The 22,872-nt window shown below is 36.7% G+C and overlaps 1 protein-coding gene across 2 annotated transcripts in view; it reads left to right on the top strand.

The window, feature by feature from the left end:
* The window catches only part of UCHL5 (ubiquitin carboxyl-terminal hydrolase L5), a 48,781-nt gene that overhangs the window by 4,744 nt on the left and 21,165 nt on the right, over positions 1-22,872 (top strand). For both annotated transcript variants that reach the window (XM_006889519.1, XM_006889518.1), the window contains exons 2-6: positions 6,405-6,468; positions 9,160-9,265; positions 21,498-21,623; positions 21,707-21,768; positions 22,153-22,283. In XM_006889519.1, the coding sequence (XP_006889581.1) occupies positions 6,405-6,468; positions 9,160-9,265; positions 21,498-21,623; positions 21,707-21,768; positions 22,153-22,283 (489 nt within the window). The remainder of the gene's footprint in view (positions 1-6,404; positions 6,469-9,159; positions 9,266-21,497; positions 21,624-21,706; positions 21,769-22,152; positions 22,284-22,872) is intronic.

Raw genomic sequence — 22,872 nt, 5'->3', positions numbered from 1 at the left:
CTGTATCAGATGCACCTTAGTCTCCAGAGACACATCATTGCTCTTCAGTACTTTGGAGAGGTCCCTAACAGCAGACTTTCCTATGGCAATACGTCTTTTAATTTCCTGGCTACTGGTGCCAAGAGTGTTGACTGTGGAGCCAAGAAAACTAAAGCAGTGAACAATATCAATCTCTTCACCATCCATTCTGATGCTGCCAATTGGTCCAGTGGTGAGAATCTTTGTCTTCTTGACATTGAGCCTCAATCCATTTTGAAGGCTGCAGTCCTTGACCGTCTGCAGCAAGTGCTTCAGGTTCTCTTCAGTTTCGGCAGAGTTGTGTCATCTGCATATCGCAGACTGTTGATAGATCTTGCACCAATCTTGACTCCACATTTCTCCTCTTAGAGCCTATCCTCCCAGATAATATGTTCCACATACAGGTTGAAAAGGTATGGAGATAGGATGCATCCCTGGCGTACGCCCTTCCCAATTTTGAACCATGCAGTGTTTCCTTGCTCTGTTCTGATGACTGCCTCTTGGTCCAAATACAGGTTTCATATTAGCATGATCAAGTGTTCTGGGATTCCCATTCTTCTCAGAGTCACTACTAACATATAAAAACCAGAAATGGTTTACAATAGAAAGAAGAAATCTCGAAGGGTTAAAAGATGAGAATTAAGGGAGAGGGGAACAACCACCATCAAAAAAAAATTATTTTTTCAATGTACATAAAAAATAGATGGTATTTTACACATATTTAAAAAGAACACGTAAACTTCCCTAGTATTTTCATCTCTGTTGTTAGAAATTGAAGGAACTTAGTGGATGGGATAAGAATATATATGGTGTATATTGAAGAAAAGAAAAAAAATTAAAATATTAGAAATTGTCAGTTTATTTTGCCAGCTTCATTTATTTTGTATACATAAATAAATGCTTTCCTGTCATCTCTGCATATATTTGAAACTTTTATCAGGTTATTGTAATTTAATGCTGTACTGTTACCAAAACTCTCTTGCTTAAAGTGAGGAGGACCTGCAGCACTTGCTGCAAAAGGTCAAGGAATGTATCTTTCGTTATGAACTGAAGCTCAGCATCAAGAAGACAAAGATTCTCACCACTGGGCCAATTGTCAGAACCACAATAGATGGAGAAGAGATTGAAGTTGGTAACAGTTACAGGTTACTCTTGGCACCAGCAGTCAGGAAATCGAAAGACTCATTACATTGGGAAAATAAGCTGTCAGGGACTTCTCCAGAGTACTGAAAAACAACGTCAGTCTAGAGATTAAGGTGCACCTAATTCAGGCCATGGTCTTTGCAATTGCTTGCTATGTATCAGAGAGCTGGACAGTGACTGAGGATGACAGACGAATAATCGATTCCTTTGAGTTGTGGTGCTGGAGATGAGTGTTGAACTGCCATATGTCTGTCTTGGAGAGGGTGAAACTAAGTTTCTCCTTGGAGATTAAGATTTTGAAGCTCTGTCTAACATACTTTGGGGACGTGTCCAGGAGTAACCTGTCTTTGGAGAAGGACATCATAGTCAGAAGTGTGGAGGGCTAGCACAGGAGAGGAAGACCCTGGATGAGATGAATTAATAGAGTATCTGGGGCAGTGGGGGTTGGTGTGTCAGAATCAGTGAAGATTGCCTCAGAATAGGGCAGACTTCAGAGCTGCTGTACATAAGGTCACTGTGGGTCACAGGTGATTGGATTGCACATAACAACAGCAACAACATTACCAAAAAAGAGCAGTGTGCAAAAAAATCTATTTGAAGTATACTGTTGGCAGTGGTAACATAATATCCTTATTTGAAAGATCTGTTACTGTTATGCAGATACATGTATCAACTACTAAAGGTGAAGAATATGAAGATTTTAACCAACTTCTGTACTCTGAAATGGACCAGACATGCAATTAAGATGCCTTAATAATTACTGATGATTGGAACATGAAAGTTGGAAGCAAAAAGGATGAATAATTGGAAAACATGAGTTTAGGGATAGAAATGAAGCTGGAGATGATAGGAATTTTGAATGAACTAAAGACTGACTCTTTGCAAATACCTTTTTTTAAAAAAAAAGGCAAACATACACATGTACTTCACTGATGAAATACATAGGGATCAAATCTCTCATGTCTGTGGGAAGAAATGGTAGAGAAGCTCAGTACCATCAGAACAAACACCAGGGCAGATTGCAGACTGTTAATTGCTCATATGAAGTTCAACCTGAAAGAAAATAAAAACAAATCCATGAGAGCCAAAATAAGACCTTGATTATAACGCATCTGGATTTAGAAACTCTCTGAAGAGTAGAGTTGAAATGTTGAATACCAGTAACCAGAGATGACAAGAAATTTTGAGATGATGTGAAGGACAGTATAAGCAGATTTTTCTGAAAGTGTGAGTGGAGATTGAGAAGTTGCCCCCACCCCCAACCCTTCCAGTACCTGGTTATATAGTTTGTTTGCAGGTGACTAAAAAGCGGCAAAATTATTTTAAAATAATAGCTTGGAGAGATAGTCTCTTTAATAGAATTTGAAGCAGTTTGGAGATTCCTTGAAAACAACTTTAGTTATTAGCATGCCTTTGTACATATTGTAACTTTTCTATATTAGCACTTTATTACTGATTTCTGAATTTTGAGACTTTAAATGTGTGTTGTGTCCTGTATATGGCAGAAAAAGTAAACAAAAACTTCCAAAGTTTTTCTGGAATATTTCAGAGTAACTCTCCACTGCTCTGTGTATTCTGTTAGTCAAAACAGATACTTCCCGCCCCCACCTTCCCCAACACCAGTGAAATTGGTCATACGGACATGTATCTCATCTGAAAAACCAATTCATTTCCGCTAATTAAGAGTTAAGTTCTGTTCTCATTCTCATTGCCACCATTTGGAATAGACTTTGCTGTCTGGGCCACTATACTCCTTTGCAGTGTAGTCTTTTGTAGAGTGAGGATAGGAAAGAAACAGATCTCCATAATACAGACAGAGAGGAAAAGTTCTATTTAATTTATTTTTAATTCTGTATTCTTATGTAATAGAAGAGAACTCTGGTGACATAGTGGTAAGAAGCTGTGCTACAAAATATCAAAGGCAAGCAGTTCAAAGTGATTTACTGCCTCTGAAAACCCTCTGGATGGTCGCATATGGGTCAGTTCTGACTCAGTGCCACACAGCATATCATGAAGGACAGTATACATAAAGCAAAATATTATTGAAGACAATCACTTCAGAGTGCAGAAAAGCAATGATGTTAGTCTAGAGACTAAGGTGTGCTTAATCCAGACCATGGTCTTCGCATTTACTTGTTATGCTTCAGAGAGCTGGACAATGACTAAGGATGACAGAACAATTGATGCCTTTGAGTTGTGGAGCTGGAGAAGAGTCTTGAACATACCATGGACTGCCAAGAAAACAAATCGGTGTGTTTTGGAGAGGATGAAACCATCTATCCTAGGAGGCTAGGATTTTGAAGCTCTGTCCCACATACTTTGGCATGTGGCCAGGAGAGACTGGTTCTTGGAGAAGGACATCATGCTTGGAAGGGTCGATGGACAGCACAGGAGAGGAAGACTCCAGATGTAATGGATTGATACAGTAACTGGAGCAATGGGAGTTGGTGTGTCAGAATTAGTGAGACTGGCTCAGGACAGGGAAGGGTTCAGAGCTGCTGTACATAGGGTTGCTATGGTCACAGAAGACTCAGTGGCACATAAAAACAACAACAAAAGGATGTCAGAAGACACTATGAAACTTTTTATTGAACATAGAGAAACTAAAGTGAAAGGAAGAAGTGATGAAATAGAGTTGAAACAGCATGTCAAGGGGCAAAGACAAAGTATTGTAACAAACTGCACAGAGATCTAGAGTCTGAAAACCAGAAGTGAGGAGCGTGCTTGGCATTTCTCAAAATGAAAAATCTGGACAAATTTAAACTTCACTTTGCAATATTGAAGGATTCTATGGGCAGAATCTTGAGTGACGCACAAAGCATCAAAAGAAAGTGGAAAGAATACACAGTCATTGTACCAAAAAGAATTGGATGACACCAGAACATTTCAGGAAGGAGCATATTTCTGAGAAAGAACCAGTGGTACTGAAAATGTCCAAGCTGCACTGCAGGTATTGGCATCAAAGAAGACTCTAGGAGTTGATAGAATACAAATTGAGGTATTTCAAGAATGTGCTTACTGGTCTATACCAAGAAACTTGTAAGCAATCTGTGTTTACGTGCATTCCTAAAATTGATCTCACGGAATGCAGAAGTTATCAAACAACATCATTAATATTACATGCAAGTAAAATCTTGCTGAAGATTATTTAGAAACAGCTGCAACAGTACATTGACACGGAATTGCCAGAAATTCAAGCCAGTGAGGAAGATGTGTAGAGACATCATTGTTGATGTCAGATCCTGGCCAAAAATAAAAAATACCAGAAAAAATGTTTCGCTATGTTTTATAAATATGTAAAACCATTGGACTGTGTGAATCAGAATAAATTAGAGCTAACCTTAAAAAAAATAGCTACGATACTTATTTGTCCTCATATGGGACCTATTGACAGATCAAGAAACAGTCATTCAAGCAGAACAAAAGGCTACTGCATGGTTTAAAATCAGGAAAGGTTTGTGTCAGGGTTGTTCCTGAGATTCATTGGGCCTCCATTCCAACATTCAGAATCCCATTTTTTCCTAATCATTACCCCCACTTTAACAGCAGTCACCCCGCAAAGTTGGAAATTTAATTTGCTTTACAATCTAGCCACTGACAAGATGTAATTTTGAGTTTGTTTTTGATCAGTCTTAACTCTGGCTCTATGAGATAATAATGTCTTTATTTTATTTATTATTTTGTGTGTGTGTGTGTCCCGTCAAGTCAGGTCCATCTGGCACAGGATGAGACTGCCCATCCTTCTCCAACAAAGCATCAGGGGGATTCGAGCCTCACGCCTTCGGGATTGCAGCACAGATTGATTTATTTTAGATAGAAACATTTATGTCATTTTGTGTGCATTGTAGCTGGGAATATGAAACACTGAATTTATCATTTTTATTCTTCATTTTATCTAATACAATTTAGAAACAACCCATTTGGACTCAGTTGGACTTATTAACTTGATATAAATGTTCTAGAGTACCAAATATGTAGTAACTCAGAACATTATCTCATCTTATTTTCTTGCTGCTATGTGTCATCAGATTGAGATCAACTCATAACAGACCCTCCGGTAGGTTTTGAGAGGTTGTATGTAATTTCATGAGAGGAGATTGTGTATCTTTCTCCCATGAAGCAGCTGGTCGATTAGAGTTGGCATTGCAGCCTCCTACAACTTGACCACTGCAGCTCCTCTTTTATTTGTTTAGTAGTGTTTAGTGATGATATTTTTTGTTTGTTTGTTTGTTTTTCTTGCTACATAACACCATGAAGTAACAGTACCTCTAATCAACTATGAGAACCTCTTCTAAAAACCTCAGAACTAGTTTAGAAAACTTATCTTAAACATTCTGTTCTTCTAGAATAACATGGAATAAAAAATCTGTTTTAGGGTTCTAGAGAGAAACAGAATCAGTAACATACACATACATTGAGGACTTTAACTTAAGGAATAGACATCGTTGTTGGGACTGGAGAGTATAAAAATTGATAGAGTAAATTGGTGCAGGTCATGTACTGGAAACTCATGTAGGAGTTGATACTGCAATCTTTAGGCAGAATTTCTTCTCAGAAATTTTGGATTCTTCTCTGTAGGCCTTTTACCTGAATGAATGAGGCCCACTCAGACTGCTGCTAATTTTACTTAAAGTCAAGTAATTGTAGATCTTAGTCACATCTATAAAAGACCTTCACAGTGGTACCTGCTTTGCAAGGATCAGGAAATTAATTTAAAGCACCTCACACAAAGATTATTAGGTGTTGGAGTAATTTTTGACATATAACTCTACCTTGTGTACAACAGAATGATGTATTCCTTACCATCACTCATAGAAGGCACTGTGTAATAATACATTATTCCATTTATTCCTTTTAACGTCTCTGTAATCTGATCAACAAATTAAATGATATATAACTAATTATATAAAGAATTCAGCATTTTCACCTGGGCAGTTTGGAGATCATGCTCTGACACCCACATGTCATTAGTATGATATCACTAGAGCAGGATTTCTAAGTTTAGCACTATTAACATTTTGTGCCACATAATTCTTTATTGATGGGACTGCTGTTTGCCATGTAGGATACTTAGTAATATAGTCCTTGTGAATTATTGGGAACTATTTTTTTTAAGGTATAATTTGGCTTAAACATTTAAGTTTTTACCACTTTGGTTTGTCTTTCTACCATTTCTTCTAGTTAATATTTTATAAAGTGGTTAAAAAAAGTCAAATTATATTGTTTTTAAAAATTTCTTTTAGGTTGCCGAGGAGCGCAAGTAGAAGAAATATGGAGTTTGGAGCCTGAGAATTTTGAAAAGTTAAAGTAAGTATAATTTTAGTGTATTTTAAAAATGCCCATTTTAGCAAACTTAAGACCATCCTTGTCTGCTTATTTAACTTGCATTGCTCTAAGTTCAACATAGTATCTTCTTTAGATCTTTGTTCATTCCTATATGTATTTTTTTTATGACCAAGGACCTGAAACTTTTAAATGAGTAATTTTGAAAGGATTCTATGACTTGGGTATTCACAAAATACCAGTTGATTGATCTTGTTTTCCCTCCACTAAATACTGCAAATGAGCAGTACTGGAATATACTTCAATATAAATAATGACAGTTTTCAAAATAAATATTATTAATTCATCTAAAGACCTACAGAGCACAACCTAAAGTTTCTTCATCATGATAAGATGGAGAACAGATTGAAATTATCAATGATTTCATCTTACTGGGATCTGTAATCAACACTTTTTGTACCAGCAATCAGGATATCAGGAGACAAATTGCATTGGGAAACTGCTGTCAGGGACTTCTCCAAATTACTGAGGAGCAATCATGTCATTTGGAGACTAGAGTGCACCTGAATCAGGCCATGGTCTTTTCAGTCACTTGCTATGCATCTGATAATTGGACAATGAATAAGAATAATGGAATATCAATTGATGCCTTTGAGTTGTGTTGTTGAAGAAGAGCACTGAATATCCCTTGGACTGCTAAAAGAACAAAGAGATTGGAAATCTGTTTTTGGAAATGTCTTGGAAAAAGTGCAGCCAGAATATTCCTTGGCTGCAAGGATGGTAAAGCTTCTTCATATTGTACTTTGGGCATGTTGTTATGAGAGGCTTTTCTTGAAAAGGTACATTATACTAGGAAAGGTGGCTGGTCAGCTAAAGAGAGGAAGACCCTCAATAAGATAAATTGACACAGTGTCTGCAGCAATGGCCTCAATTGTGATGAGAAAGGCACAGGATAGGAAAGGGTTCAGATCTATTATTAGGATCACTAGGAGTTGCAGTTGACTGGACAGCACCTAAAAACAACAATAAAGTATATTTCATAGATAATGTGAGCTAGTCGTAATAGAGGTTTCCTGTACATTACTATATTGGGGTTTTGTTCTGTTTTGTGTTTTTTTTTTTTTTTTGTTGTTGTTGTTTGTTTGTTTTTGGGAAATGTGGTTACTAGGACATATCTTTTTCTGTCATCTTTCTGACCCTATTTGCCTGTTTGAGCTTCTTTATTATATCCACACCTTCCTCTTCTCCTCTTCCTTGACCTTATATAATCTGTGTATTTTCAGGATGAATGCTAATGGAGTTTTCATTGATGAGAAAGTATACTGTTTTAAGTAATAATTTAATGAATAGAAAATTTATTTACAGATCATTAATAGTCTATGCTTTTATGGCATATTCCATAGGGAGTTGTGTTGTTCACCAATGGCCATACCTCTTTGTTGGTTTGAATTCATCATTAGTTCTGAAGAAAAAAAGAAAAAAGTCTACTCTTTGACAATTTATAGGGTCAGAAATCTATTGAAGGATCACCTCTGGGTTGATTCTCACTCAGTATCATTTGATTTGGGCATTAACCTTTCTCATCTCCACAAAAAGTCACTTTACTTTAGATAGAATAAGAGATTCTGACTGAGTGATCAAGAAAGGTTAAGTAAAGATTCATCATATGAATTGTTTGCTAAAAAGATAAAAAAGATGTCTACTAAATGGAATTGTGAAAGACTTGTTACATAGCGACCCTATGTAAAATAGCTCTGAATGTTGCTCTATCCTGAGCCAGTCTCTTGGTCTCTGGCAAACCTACCCTCATTAACCACCTTATTATGTCATTCCGTCTAATCTGGGGGTCTTCTCCTTCTCATGCCTTTTCAAGCATGATGTCCTTCTCTAAGAATGTGTCCCTCCTGGCCACATGCCCAAAGTATGTGAGACAGAGCTTCAGAATCCTTGCCTCCAAGGAGCAGCCTGATTTTTACCCTCTCCAGGATAGATCTGTTTGTTCTCTTGGCAGTCCATGATATGTTCAGTACTCTTCAGCACCACAACTGAAAGGCATCGATTCTTTCTCTGTCATCCTTAGTCATTGTCTTGCTCTCTGAAGCAAGTAATTGCAAAGACCATGGCCTGGATCAGGTGGACCTTAATCTCTAGGCTGACATTGTTGCAGAGACAGTGATTTAATGTAAAGTAGTGATTTAATGTATTATAGACAATACAAACTGCATTAAGGACTTAATTTCCTATGAAATGAAAATATCCATTCATACTTTAACTTGAAGATTGTTCATAAATCCAGTGATAGTATATGAAAGTGATTCCTTGTATTTAAAATTATATATACTGTCAGACATTTATCTGTATCTTCCATGTAAAATTTGAATAAACAAACTTTATTAAAATACAAAGATTTTAATCTAGGATTAAAAAGGTCATGGTTTTGTTTTTATTATGTAAGATGATGTAATTTAGAAATAATCTACTAGACCTTTTATTTTAATTCTATATTAACTGATAGATTTTAAGTGTTATTAACCTTTGTACAAGCATGTTCTAGTGACTAAATAACAGTAGTTGTTTTTAAAATTTTCTTATTTAAATTCATTTACTTAATTTGTCATAATTTGTGTTAAGTAAACTGACTAAAATTTAATATATTGACAGTGTATAATGGAAGAAGCAGATTTTGGTTCCATTAACTTGTATTTTATCTTGTAGGCCAGTTCATGGGTTAATTTTTCTTTTCAAGTGGCAGCCAGGAGAAGAACCAGCAGGCTCTGTGGTTCAGGACTCCAGACTTGATACAATATTTTTTGCCAAGCAGGTATGGTCCCAGATACTTTGAAAAGTCTCCAAAGCATCACTTTTATAGGACTCTTTTCTACCTATATCCCTCTAGTATAGCAGTTTCACACTTGATCTCAGAACTCCCTCTTCAAAATGACCAAGATTCTCAAATATGATTGATATGGATTATATATATCCATTGATATTTACCATATTATTCACTGAAATAAAAAAATGTGACAAATATTTTTGTATGTGCCATCCAGTCGACTATGACTCATGTTTTGATTGCCTTCGAGTCGAGCAAGACCATAGTGACCCTATGAACAAAAGGCCTGAAGCTCCTCTACAACTATTGACATAGTAACGCTGAATAAACAGATGTGAACCTTGCCTTCTCCTTTATCCTCCCTTATCCTCACCATCTCAGATACATTTTAGCCTGCTGCTACAAAAACGGTGTCAATCCATCTTGTTTAGTGTCTGTCTTTCTCTGATCCTCCTCCTTTTTCTGCCTCATCTCTTCTTCCAAGTACTGGCCCCTCCTTAAGTGTGCCCAAAGTATATGAGATAGAGCAGTTTCCCCTACACTTAATTTTATATTATCAGTGCAAATGGGAAAATGATGGAAATGGTAAAACTACCTTAGATAGGTTATGGAAAGTGATTATGAGCTCATGAGCAACTTGTGTCTGAGGGATTTGAAAATTGCTATTTGGATCTTTATAATGATCAGGAAAAGGAAGTTAACTAGTGTTATAATTTGATGTCATCAAGTTGGGTAATACTCCTAGCAACTCTATGTACAACAAAACAAAACCTTGTCCCATCCTGCACATTTTCCATAATCTCTCCTGTGTTTAACTCCATTGCAGCAGGTAATGCTGATCCATCTTACTGAGAGTCTTCCTCTCTTGGTGACCTAAATTCTTAGCTTTGACGCCTTTTTCCAATACTAGCTCTTCCTCACTACATGCCCAAAATAGATGAGATGAGATCTCACCATTTTTGCTTCTAAGGAGTACTCTTCTGCACTTCTTTCAAGACAGAGATACTTGTTCTTTTGGCAGTTCCTGGTGTAGTGAATGCTCTTTGTTAGCACCACATTGAAAGGCATCAGTTTTTCAGTCTTCCGTATTCGTTGTCCAGCTTTCCCACACATATAAAGGATTTGAAAATACCTGATTTCGGTCAAGTACACTTTAGTCTTTTAACTGACATCCTTGCTCATTACCTTTTTGAAGAGATCATTGATAGTAAGTTTCCCAGTACAGTGTATCATTTCATTTCTTGACTTCTGCTTCCATGGACATTAACTGTGTATCTCTCTGTAAAATGAAATTGTTGACAACTTTAAACTTTTCTTCAATCATCTTAATGTAGCTTATTGGTCAAGTTGTGAATATACTTTTTTCTTTACCTCAAAGTAGAATTCCTTGAAGGCTGTGGTCTTTACTCCTCCTCAATAACTGCTTTAAATCTTCATATTCATCAAGCACAATTGTGTCATCTGTATATTGCAGCTTGTTGATGGGTCATTTTCCAGTCCTAATTCTACAGTCTTCCTCATATAGTCCCACTTACTGGATTACTTGATGAGTAAAGAGAAGGAATATCTCTGTCATTGCCATCAAGTCAGAAGTGACTCATAGCTAACCCTCTAATGGGTTTTCTAAATCATACATTAGGTGTTTTTGCCCATCTTTCTCCCATGGAACATCTAGTGTCTTCAAACCACTTGCTTTGGATTAGCAGCACAGCTTCTTACCCTCTAGACCACCAGAACTCCCTAGAGGTTGAACAGATATGTTGATAGATACAGCCCTGACACATGTTGTTGTTGTTGTTATGTGCCGTCGAGTCGTTTCCAACTCATAGCGACCCTATGCACAACAGCCCTAAACCCTGCTCTGTCCTGCGCCAAACGCACCGCCTCTGACACACCCGTCCCGATTACCCGAGTCACCGAATCAATCCATCTCATAGAGGGTCTTCCCCTCCTGCATTGTCCCTCAACCCTCCCAAGCATGATGTCCCTCTCCAAGGACCCGTCCCTCCTGGCAACATGTCCAAAGTATGTCAGACGAAGCCCCAGAATCCTTGCCTCCAAGGAGTAGCTTGGTTTAATCCTCTCCAAGATAAATCTGTTTGTTCTCCTGGCAGTCAGGGGTACATTCAGTACCCTTCTCCAGCACCACAGCTCAAAAGCATCCACTCTCCTTCTGTCCTCCCTAGTCATTGTCCAACTCTGATGCATAACAAGCGATTGCAAATACCATGGCCTGTATCAGGCGCACCTTAGTCTCCAGAGAGACACTGTTGCTCCTGAGTACTTTAGAGAGGTCCCTAACAGCAGACTTTCCCATCGCGATACCCTTTTTGATTTCCTGACTGCTGGTGCCAAGAGTGTTGACTGTGGAGCCGAGCAAACTGAAGCTGTGAACAATCTCAATCTCTTCGTCATCCATCCTGACGCTGCCAATTGGTCCAGTGGTGAGAATCTTTGTCTTCTTGACATTGAGCCTCAGTCCATACTGAAGGCTGCAGTCCTTGACCCTTCGCAGCAAGTGCATGAGGTCCTCCTCAGTTTCAGCAAGCAGGGTTGTGTCATCTGCATAACGGAGATTGTTAATAGACCTTCCACCAATCCTGATGCCACAATTCTCCTCATAGAGCCCAGCCTCTCGGATAATCTGCTCTGCATACATGTTGAAAAGGTATGGAGACAGGATGCATCCCTGGCGTACACCCTTCCCAATTTTGAACCATGCAGTGTTACCCTGCTCTGTTCTGACTACTGCCTCTTGGTCCAAGTATAGGTTTCTTATTAGCACAATTAAATGTTCTGGGATTCCCAATACCAGGTCCTAGTATTAGGGAAGGCTATCTATCTTAGTTCTGAGCAAAAGTCTTTGCCTTGAACTTCTGTTCCAAGACTGACTTCTTGTGGCTTAATGCCTCTTCTCTTTCATTTGTTCCATTGTTTCAATTGTTTCATTGTTGTCACGGAATAGTTTCCCAGGAGAGGGTGATGTGTCCTGTAGATCTGGGATGTAACTGTTGTTTTCTTGGAAAAGTGGGAATACCTGTGTTGTGTGACACTGAGGTGACTTTCCTGTGTGCTCTGCCTCAAAACTATTTAAGCACTCAGGCCTTGACCTGCTGGGCTTTGATTTTAACTATTGTAAATTCTAGGTTATGTTTTGTTCATTAACTGATTTTTTTAGGCATCTTATAGAAAAGCAGCAACAATAAAACCAAAACAAAAACAAAATTAAAAAAATAATTTGAACTAAAGTTTCAGATGTCTCAGAAAGATTTCCTTGATTTTATGCAGATATAAAATTATTAAAGATGTTGTTGTTGTTGTTATGTGCCGTCGAGTTGTTTCCGACTCATAGCGACCCTATGCACAACAGCCCTAAACCCTGCTCTGTCCTGCGCCAAACGCACCGCCTCTGACACACCCATCCCGATTACCCCAGTCCTGTTTTAATTTTAAAACATGCCGTATTCTCTTGTTCTGCTCCACTGCTCCTTGATCTGTGTATAGAGCAATTTACCTTCTGGAATTTCTGTACTTCTAAATTTTATCTGTAAGTTACTGTGATTCACAATTGAATACCTTTGCATAGTTAATAATACCTTAAACATCTTTCTGTTATTCTATGCTTTTTTAGCCAAGATTTATCTGATATCAGCCCTAATACCTCTTGTTCCCTGGCTTATTCTGAATCCAGTTTGAATTTTTAATAGTTCCCTGTTGATGTACCATTCCAGATGTTTTTAATAATTAATAATTGCCAGCAAGATTTTGTATTTGATATTAATAATACTGTTTGACAGTTTCCACATTCTGTTGTATCACCTCTCTCCCTTTTTTATGTTTTGCTTACAAAGTTCTTATACATTGTGTTTCACACTATTCTTCATTCATATTGTATTTCATACAATTACTCGCATGCAGCATATTTTATAAAATGAATCACCACTTGACAAGTTCCAAAGAATTATCTTTTATTTGGAATGGGAACAAGTATGAATCTCTTCCAGTTTGTGGACCAAGTAACTTTCTTCCAAATTTCTTGGCATAGGTGAATGAGTGCACCTGGGGCTGCATCTGTTGAATCACCTAAGTTTTTATTTTTGTCAATTCCTAGAGCCTTATTTTTTGTTAATGTCTTCAATGCAGGTTGGATTTCTTTCATTAGAACCTTGATTCTTTATAATTTGATATTTTTCAAATAGTTCATTATCAACCAGTTCTTTTTGGTACAGTGCTGTATTCCTTCTGTGTTATTCAGTATTTTTCCCGTAGAATCTTTCTATTGCAATTCTTTACACATTTTATTATAAAATTAAAAATATTTGTATTAATTATATAAGAATCTGTCACATTATCTCTCACCTCTTTTCTGTTACCACGACCATAATTGATGACTCTCTATATCTGGTTTGTTTAGAAAAGCTGAACATAAAAACAACAGGAGAGATTTGATTACTGTTTATCATCAGAGTTAAATGAGAATACATTCTTAAAAAAATAGTGCTTATTTACTGAGTTTAAAAATATGCTTAATGGATTCAACTTTAGGAAAGGTGGAGAACAGACAATTTCTGCTTATCATTACTACCCTTTTAAGTAAAGCTTTGTTATTTTAGTTAGTAGCATATTTTCTTACTTTATATCTTTATCATTTCTTTGGTGTCCATTTTCCCTTTGAGTTATGTTTTCAGAGAAATCAGACTTCCCTCACCCCCAGTGTTTCCTAAGACTAGAAAACATAAGTTTTTAGTGTTGAAATTAAGTATCTTTATAATTCCACTACGTTTACTAACCACTTTTGCTAATTTAACAAGTAGTTTTTTTTAGCATCCACTGAACAACATGCCTCTGGAAACTCTATGAACTTTGATAACTGATAATGGTTATAGAAAGGCTTCAGGCCTTTTTTCATAGGCTTGCTATGAGTTGTGCTCTACTCAACGGCAATCAACAACTTTGTACTAGGCATGATTTTAATATGACAGATATAATAGAAAATAAGACAGGAATCACCCTTACATACTATAATTAAGATGACTCCATATATATGATAACAGTAACAATATGATGTTAACATTTACCATATATATCTGGAGACTAAGGTGCGTTTGATACAGGCCATGGTCTTCGCAATCACTTGTTATGCATCAGAGAGTTGGACAATGACCAAGGAGGATAGGAGGAGAATTGATGCCTTTGAGCTGTGGTGCTGGAGAAGAGTATTGAGAATATTATGGACTGCTAGGAAAACAAACAGATTTGTCCTGGAAAGGGTTAAACCGGGTGGTTACTTGGAGGCAAGGATTCTGAGGCTCCATCTAACGTACTTTGGACATGTTGTGAGGAGAGACCAGTCCTTGGAGAAAGACATCGTGCTTGGGAGGGTGGAGGGACGGCGCAGGAGGGGAAGGCCCTCTATGAGGTGGATTGATTCAGTGACTGGGATAATCGGGATGAGAGTGTCAGAGACAGTGCAATTGGCACAAGACAGAGCAGAGTTTAGGGCTGTTGTACATAGGGTCGCTATGAGTCACAAGCCACGGCACATAACAACAACAACAACATTGTGTGTTTTAGAGATTTTATTTTATTCTTAATACCACCTAATGAGGTGGTTATCCTCATTTCACAGATGAAGAAATTAAGGCCTCAAAAAATTTACTTACTTACCTGAGGTCATACAGCTAATAAGTGGGGGATTTGGAACTGAGGTCTAAAGTCCAGGTTTGTGATTTAACCTGTTTTACTACCTCCTATATTTTCTATTCAAGTGCTAATACATTCTTAATAATTTTTTTCTTTTGCTGGAATTGGCTTATTATGCAAACTATAGCCTGTTTGACTTACTGATAAAAGTTTGACATTGTTCCATTTCAGCACATACTTATGTATTAGCTAAAATTTATGATGTCTTACATGGGTGCCTTTATTTGTAATTTTTTTTTAAATTATTATTAATTTATTTATAGAAACTGTCCTCCCAATAATACTATGAACTTCTTTTTACAAGTACCTCATTATTTCACTAATCTGGAAACTGAGCCCCAGAGAAGTTAAGCAGTTTGTTCAAGTTACATAACCGGTCATTGGCAGAGTTGATGTGCATATTGAAGCACTGTGATTCTGAAGTTTATACTCTTATCCTAGCACACTGCCTATTTAAAATATCCATGATGTAGATGCTTCATAATTTGTTTGATATCTTGCTAATCAACATTTAGAGTTTCTAAGTTTCCTCTCACACAAATAATTCATTTATATACTGTAGTATTTTTGTACTTCTTTGTCCTTGTAGTATAATAATTATAGTTTTAAAATTGCAATTGTTTGTAATTCTCAAGATATGGATAGAAGATAAAGTATCAGGGATAATTTTAATTGTCCTTCAAGGGATTTTATCCTATTAAAGTTTGTTACTCTTGCAGTCAATGTCTGTAAGAAAATAAGGTCAATATATAAAAATTAAGCATTATAAGAATATACCATGCAGAAAATAAAAACAATTTATATTTATTGCTCCATCATATGGCAGCTTGTAAAATTGTAATTGCTTCTTTAGTTTATTTAATGTGATGTTTGTAGCCTTATTTTTCCCATTTTGTGATACATTGCAAATCTTAGCTACTGTGCCTATGGTTGTGGTCCCCAGTGATTTATCTATTATATTAATGAGTGAGGGTTAGGGTATGAACACTCACAGCCCTTACTAAGGAATGTGGCCTGCAGCCGTTATGTAGGAATGCTCAGGCACAGTTTGCTCTTTCTGTTTGGGCCCTACAGCTGAATTGGTTTCCCCTGACTTCCAGGACCTGATCTGAGGGCCTGTGATCTAATTTACTCCTGTAGCTTCCAGAGACCACAGTTTGTGAGCCAGCAGTCTGTCTTCTGATCTACTGATTTGTATTCATCAGCCCTTGTGGCCATAGGAACCCTCTTTTTTTTTTTTTAATTATTTTTGCGTATGTACCATCAAATCGGATCTGACAGGTACAGGAGGAGATTGTTCCTCCTTCTCCAGCAGAGCATCTGGTGGATTTGAACCATGCACATCTGGGATTGCAGTGCAGCTTCTTGCCACTAGGCCACCAGAGCTCGCCAATTGGAGCCCTCTTGATTAAAACTTGATCCATAGATTTCAGTCTTGCCACAATTGTGCTAGCCATTTTCTAGACATTTTGTGAAATTCTGTGAGACTTAATAGCAAATTGAGGAGTTTGTTTTCTAGATCCCTGTTGAAGTTTAATATTCATAGGGAAGCTTCTCTGATATTCTAGTATAACATTTTTATATCCAGTATCCCTTCATTGAGAGGGTGTAGCCAGAGTGCCCTTTGGAGACAAGAATGATGAGGCTTCACTTCACATACTTTGGGCATGTTGCTAGGAGGAGCTATTCCTTGGAGAAGGACGTGACACTAGGAAGGGTGGAGGGTTGAGAAGAAGACCCTTGACCAGGTGGATTAATTCAGTGACTGCCACAGTGGGCTCTTTTGTTTCAGGAAATGTGAGGACGGGACAGGATAGTACAGGGTTTAAGTCTGCTGTTAATAGAATCACTATGAGTCATACTCAACGGCACCTAACAACAGTAACAACAACAACATCCCTTCACTGTTTTGTCTTTGTTGCTGCTGTTGTTATTATTGCGTACCATCAAATCGGATCTGACTGACACAGAAGATTGTCCCTCCAGCTGGTGGATTTGAACTGCGAGCCTTCTGGATTGTAGTTTAGCTTCTTGCCACTAGGCTAGCAGAGCTCACTTGACTTTCTTTCTGATGTATGCGTTCTTTATGAGCAGGGTATTCATCTTATTTATTATTCCCATTAGCAAATAATCTTTGGGCACAGTGGTTAAAGTGCTTGACTGCTAACTGATAGGTCAGTGGTTTAAACCCACCAGCTGCTCCATGAGAGAGATATGGTAGCCTGCTTCTGTAAAGTTTTATAAACTTAGCAACCATATAGGCGGTTCTAATGTGTCTTGTATGGTGGTTGTGAATTGAAATGAAATTAGTAACAGTGAGTTTGCTTCCTTTAGGAGCCACAGTTTAGTTCCTTTTTCTATTACGTTTCATTAACTTTATATTTTTATTACTATTTGTGGTATAAGTTAAAATAATACTTTTCCAAGTTGATAAAAGATAAGAGCTGAGGGGGTTTTTTGCTGTCACTTTTTTAATAGGATATATATCTTTTTAAATTTTATGTTGGTTTGCATACAGAATTAATATACATTGTGTTTCATTAATATTATACAAATGTGTTTCACACATTTCTTTATTCACATTTTATGTCATACATTGAGTTTGATGAAACCAGTTACCATTAATAAGCTGACTGTTACCCCATTTTTTTTAAATTTTTTTTTTGTTACCCCATCTTTTAAGGTCCCCTCTGGATCCTTCCTAATTCTGTCACCTCCTCCTTTCGCTAATCAAATGTTGTGACTGATTTTCTCCCCCTCCATCCCCTCACTTCCCTTCCTCCTTTGAACTTTTTAATACATATATTACTAGTTATCCTTCTATTTTTATAATGATGGTTTTACATTGTACTTGTCATTAGATCGAGTTAACTCAGCGAAATAATCTTTAGCCTTTCCCATGTTATATAGTATTTTTCAAAATCGTTGCTACTGAGTGCTGCATAGTATTACATCTTTTGAATGTACCACAATTTCTCAATCCATTTGTATTTTGATTGATATTTAGGCTGTTTCCATGTTCTTGCTATTGTGAATAATGCTGCTGTGAAAATTGGTGTACAAATCTCCATTTGTGTCTCAGTTCTAATTTCCTTGGGGTATATTTCTAGCAGTTGAATAGCTGGGTTACACAGAATTTCTGTGTTCAGCTTTTTGAGGAACTACAAAATTGCCTTCCAGAGTACCATTTTACAACTCTACCAACATTGTATGAGTGTTCTAATCCCTCCATATCCTTTCCAGCATCTATAGCTTACTGTGTCGTGTTAAACTTTGCCACTGCTATTGTGGTGGGATGGTATTTCATTGTGGTTTTTATTTGCATCTCTCTTATGATCGTTGATTTTGAGCATTTCATCATGTGTCTTTTGGCCACCCGAGTGTTTTTCTCTGTGAAAAGTCTTTCCATGTCTTCTGCCTATTTTGTAATTGTGTTAATCAGTTTTGTGGAGGCCCTATAATCTATAAACTTTTATTATGAGACCGTTGGCTGAAATGGCATTGTTGTCATATACTGTAAAGTTGGAACCGACCCATTGCTGACTTTCCAGCAGGTTTTCAGAGGCAGGTAATTGCAAGGGAGGAGATTGCCTAGCTTTCTCTTGGGGAATAGCTGGTGGCCTCGAACGATATACCTCCAAGATTGCTGAGCAGCTTCTTGCCACTAGGCCTCCAGAGCTCCCTATCCAAATATTTTTTCCTTTCACCCTATTGGAAAAAGGTTTTGATGCACACAAGGACTTAATTGTCAGAAGGTCCCATTCATCAATATTATCCTCTCCTGGTTGTGGATACCTAGCTGTATTTGCCAGTCAACTTGTACTATAGGCTAATCCTTCTAAGTTTGGTTCCATTGTGTCTCTTATAATCTTTATGGTTTGGGGCTTTTCTCCAAGGTCTCTGATCTATCTTGAGTTAATTTTTGTGTATAGTATAAAATGTAGATCCTGCTTCAGATTTCTGCAGGTAGCAGTCTGGTTTTGCCAGCATGATTTTTGAAGAGGGTGTCATGTCCCCATTTGATAGGGGTTTTTTCTTTCTTAAATACCAGTTGTCTAGAGGTAGATAGGTTAATTTCTGGGTTCTCGATTTTGTTTCATTGGTTTATGTGACTACCATTGTACCAATACTATGCTGTTTTGGTTATTAAAGCTTTGTTGTAGGTTTTGAGATCAGAATATGCTATACTTCTCACTTCATTTTTGTTTCTCAGAAGTGCTTTGCTTATTCAGGGTCTCTAGAATTTTTAAGAGTTTCATTAAACAGGAAGAACATGCTCTTTCTTGTTCATTGTAGGATGAATATCTGTTTTGATGCTAAGTAGGCTCTTTAACACACACAGACAATGCACAGTTTACAATGAAAGTGAATGTATGACTGCATGCTTTTAATTTCCAGTAATTTTGTACATACTTAGCATTGCCACTTGGTGGCACTAAACTAATTTTAAAATCCCAAAAGGCATTTTTTTTCTGTCCGTGCTCTCCACACTTATTAATTTATACTTAGAAAATAATGAGCTGTAATGTATCATGGATATAAAAAGAAAAATTAAAAACCATGGGAATTTAAAAATAAAGCTTTGATAAAAATTCTCATAAAATATGGATAAGAGAGATTTGACATCATTATCATGGAGTCTTTAGTAATATTCTCTGCAGTAGATGCAATACCTAGTCCAGCATTGAACACATATTTAATGTTTTGTGATGTTGAAAGAATATGTGAATACTTAGATATTTTAACTTCTCCCAGATCTTACTCTATTTTCTTTAACGTAAGGTAATTTTACTCTATGTTAAGTTCAGCCTAAGACAAAGAAGCATTGGAATCTCCTTTAGTCATTAATTTTATTCACTCAGATTTACAAAAGAACTGTAATTCAAATCATAATAAAAATTATTGTATCTAGTCTAGATCTGCTTTTCCTAATTCATCAATGAAACAATTTTGCAGATAAATGCTTTCAGAGAACAATTACAGAAATAGAGTAGTATTAGTATGTTTGATAACTGAGGGCAGGAATATTCCCAAGAAGAGAACATAGTCTCATCAAGGCATTTCTCAGACATACTATGTTAAAGGCGAATGTTCGCAAAGTCTCAAAAGTCTTGGCAACCTGAAAAGTAAAAAGCTATAAAAACTAGGGATTCCTCTTGGTATAGTGTGTTACATGTTGGGCTGCAAGTGTGTTACAAGGCGGGAAATCCAAATTCACCAGCTGGTCTTCAAGATAAATATGAGCAGATAGGCAGTTTCTGTCTATAAGGATTTAAAACCTTGTTCATCTGAAACCATGAAGCCACTGGTGGATTTGCAGGGCCACAGACATGGCCTTTGAATTAGTATCATTTCCTGTAGCCACCAGAGCTCCCTATTAGAATCATAGAAGGTAGATAATTTATGTTTTTTTCTTCTGAATCAATGAAGTTAAAAATAGAGAAATACACTCAAATATAAAAGGAATAAGCTACCAATAGCATTGTGGCAAAGATTCTAACTAGAAAATGGTATTTAATGATAGTAAACACCGTGTAGTAGTAGTAGGACTAAGCTGCATTCTTAAAGCCATTTACCAAATTTAGTTCACTTCTGCAATTAACCTAATGTGCATCCACACTGATCATTCCTGAGGTTCTTTTCAACTCTGTGATCTTAGTCTTTCAAAGGAGTATGGAAGAAGTCCTTGTCATAACTGTCCTATAATCTTTGTAGATGACCACATATGTTTACAGAGCCAGCCTGTAGCGTAGGGGTAAGTGCACAAATTCTAGAACCAATCTGCCTGCCTACATAGCTGTATACCTCTATGTATAACCTTGTGTAGCTGTATACTCTTGGTGCCTCAGTTTTGGCAAATGTAAAATGAGGATAAGGATATACACCTCTTCATAAGTTGTTGAAAAGTTTAAAGGAATTAAAGCCTGTGAAGTGCCTGGAAAAGTATCTGGAACATACTATGTGCTTTCTAAATATTTCTCTGACTAAAATGTAAGCTCGTATAATTTGTAAATTGAACATTTAACAACATTCTAAAGGTTATAAAATGAAAAAATGTAGACAACATGTACTATTTCTAAGAATTTAAGTAAAAGTACAAATGAATATGTATTGTTGGGAAAATTTCTCCAAAATTCAAGAGTTAAAGCTTGTACTGATTATGAAATATGAGTTATACTTAGGTAGGTATGAATTTAGGGGAAGTAAAGGGGAGATGAGGATAAGGTCTGTTGGCTACATTTCATTTTTGGGAAAATTGGCTGGGTTACCTAACTACATTGGTATACTTTCATGTCATTAATTTGTTTGGTTTTTTAGAATCTTCAACTCTAGAATTACAGCAGATCACTAGGAATAATCTAGAATACAAATTAAACATAAGCTTACTGTGTTTATACCAAAACTATATATAATAAAATTTAAACCCATTTTAATTTATTTTTTGAGGTCACTGTTGCTAGTTGAAAAGCGGCAATTTTGAAGTAGGTTACTAATAACTTTGTTTTGTGTTTTTTAGGTAATTAATAATGCTTGTGCTACTCAAGCCATAGTAAGTGTGCTATTAAACTGTACACATCAAGATGTCCATTTAGGAGAGACTTTATCGGAATTTAAAGAATTTTCTCAAAGTTTCGATGCAGCTGTGAGTACGGTCTTCTTTGTCCTCAGATGTCCTATTTGTGATAGTTCTTAATTAATGATTTCTGCTTTTAAAAATTATTATAGATGAAGGGTTTGGCACTCAGCAATTCAGATGTGATTCGACAAGTTCATAACAGTTTTGCCAGGTAAAGAAACTTTACATTAAATAAATATTGTTTTTATGGGCATTGGATATTTGGTGGTAGAATTTTCTCCTACCCTTTGAGAGATCTGGGTTCGATTCTTGGCTAGTGCACCTCAAGTCAGTGACTGCCCATCTGTCACTGGAGACTCACAGTGACATAATGATGTCATGATAATGACATCACTGATGCTGGACATATCAGCAAAGCATCTAGAAACAGACCTGATGACTTACTTTCAAGTATCAGAAGTGAGAAACTTCTATGTAGCTCACAGCAGTCAGGTTTTTTTGTGTCTGCAGTTGGCATGATTTGTGGTCCAAGTCAATACCAGTACTACTGATTTCTTTGCTTCTCTGTTTCTCACTATTTTTTCCTTCACTGTAGACAGCAGATGTTTGAATTTGATGCAAAAACATCAGCAAAAGAAGAAGATGCTTTTCACTTTGTCAGTTATGTTCCTGTTAATGGAAGGCTGTATGAATTAGATGGATTAAGAGAAGGACCTATTGATTTAGGTAATCTCATTCCTCTGTGCTATCCATGTAATAAATTTAAAATGTAACAAAATTGATCTAATGTCATGGTATTTCACTTATGATAAATAAGGTAAGGTGGTTTCCCTTCATTTTAGTCACAGTGCTGCTTAAATTTTGGAGGAAAAAGTTACTGTGAGGTAATGGATATCACGGAGGCCTCAGGCACCTCAACTGTATGTAATGAAATATCACATATGAAGGGCATGCTGATTACTGTGGTTCAGTAGGAGACTTTTATTTTTTCCTAAGAGAAATTATGTTTTTTTTAACTCACTATAGAGAGCTATTGTTCTATAGTACATGAAGAGTTGTACTGTTAACCTAAAGACTGTGCTTCTGGCAGTTGGAATCCACTAGTGTCTCTATTGCAGAAAGATGGACAGTGTCCTCCGATTAAAATTTATAGTCTCAGAAACCCAGTGGAGGGTCAACTATAGGTTGAATCTGACTCCATGGCAGCAAATCAATTATGTAACACACACTTTTTTATTACATAACTTTTTAAAAATTGTACAACATTTTTTCAATTAATAACTATTTATAATGACCTTAAAAATATTTTTTGTGA

The sequence above is a fragment of the Elephantulus edwardii genome, unplaced genomic scaffold (genome assembly GCF_000299155.1).
Source record: "Elephantulus edwardii isolate Elephantulus edwardi_28Jun2011 unplaced genomic scaffold, EleEdw1.0 scaffold00078, whole genome shotgun sequence".
NCBI lineage: Eukaryota > Metazoa > Chordata > Mammalia > Macroscelidea > Macroscelididae > Elephantulus > Elephantulus edwardii.
This window is presented reverse-complemented; position numbering and strand designations above follow the sequence as displayed.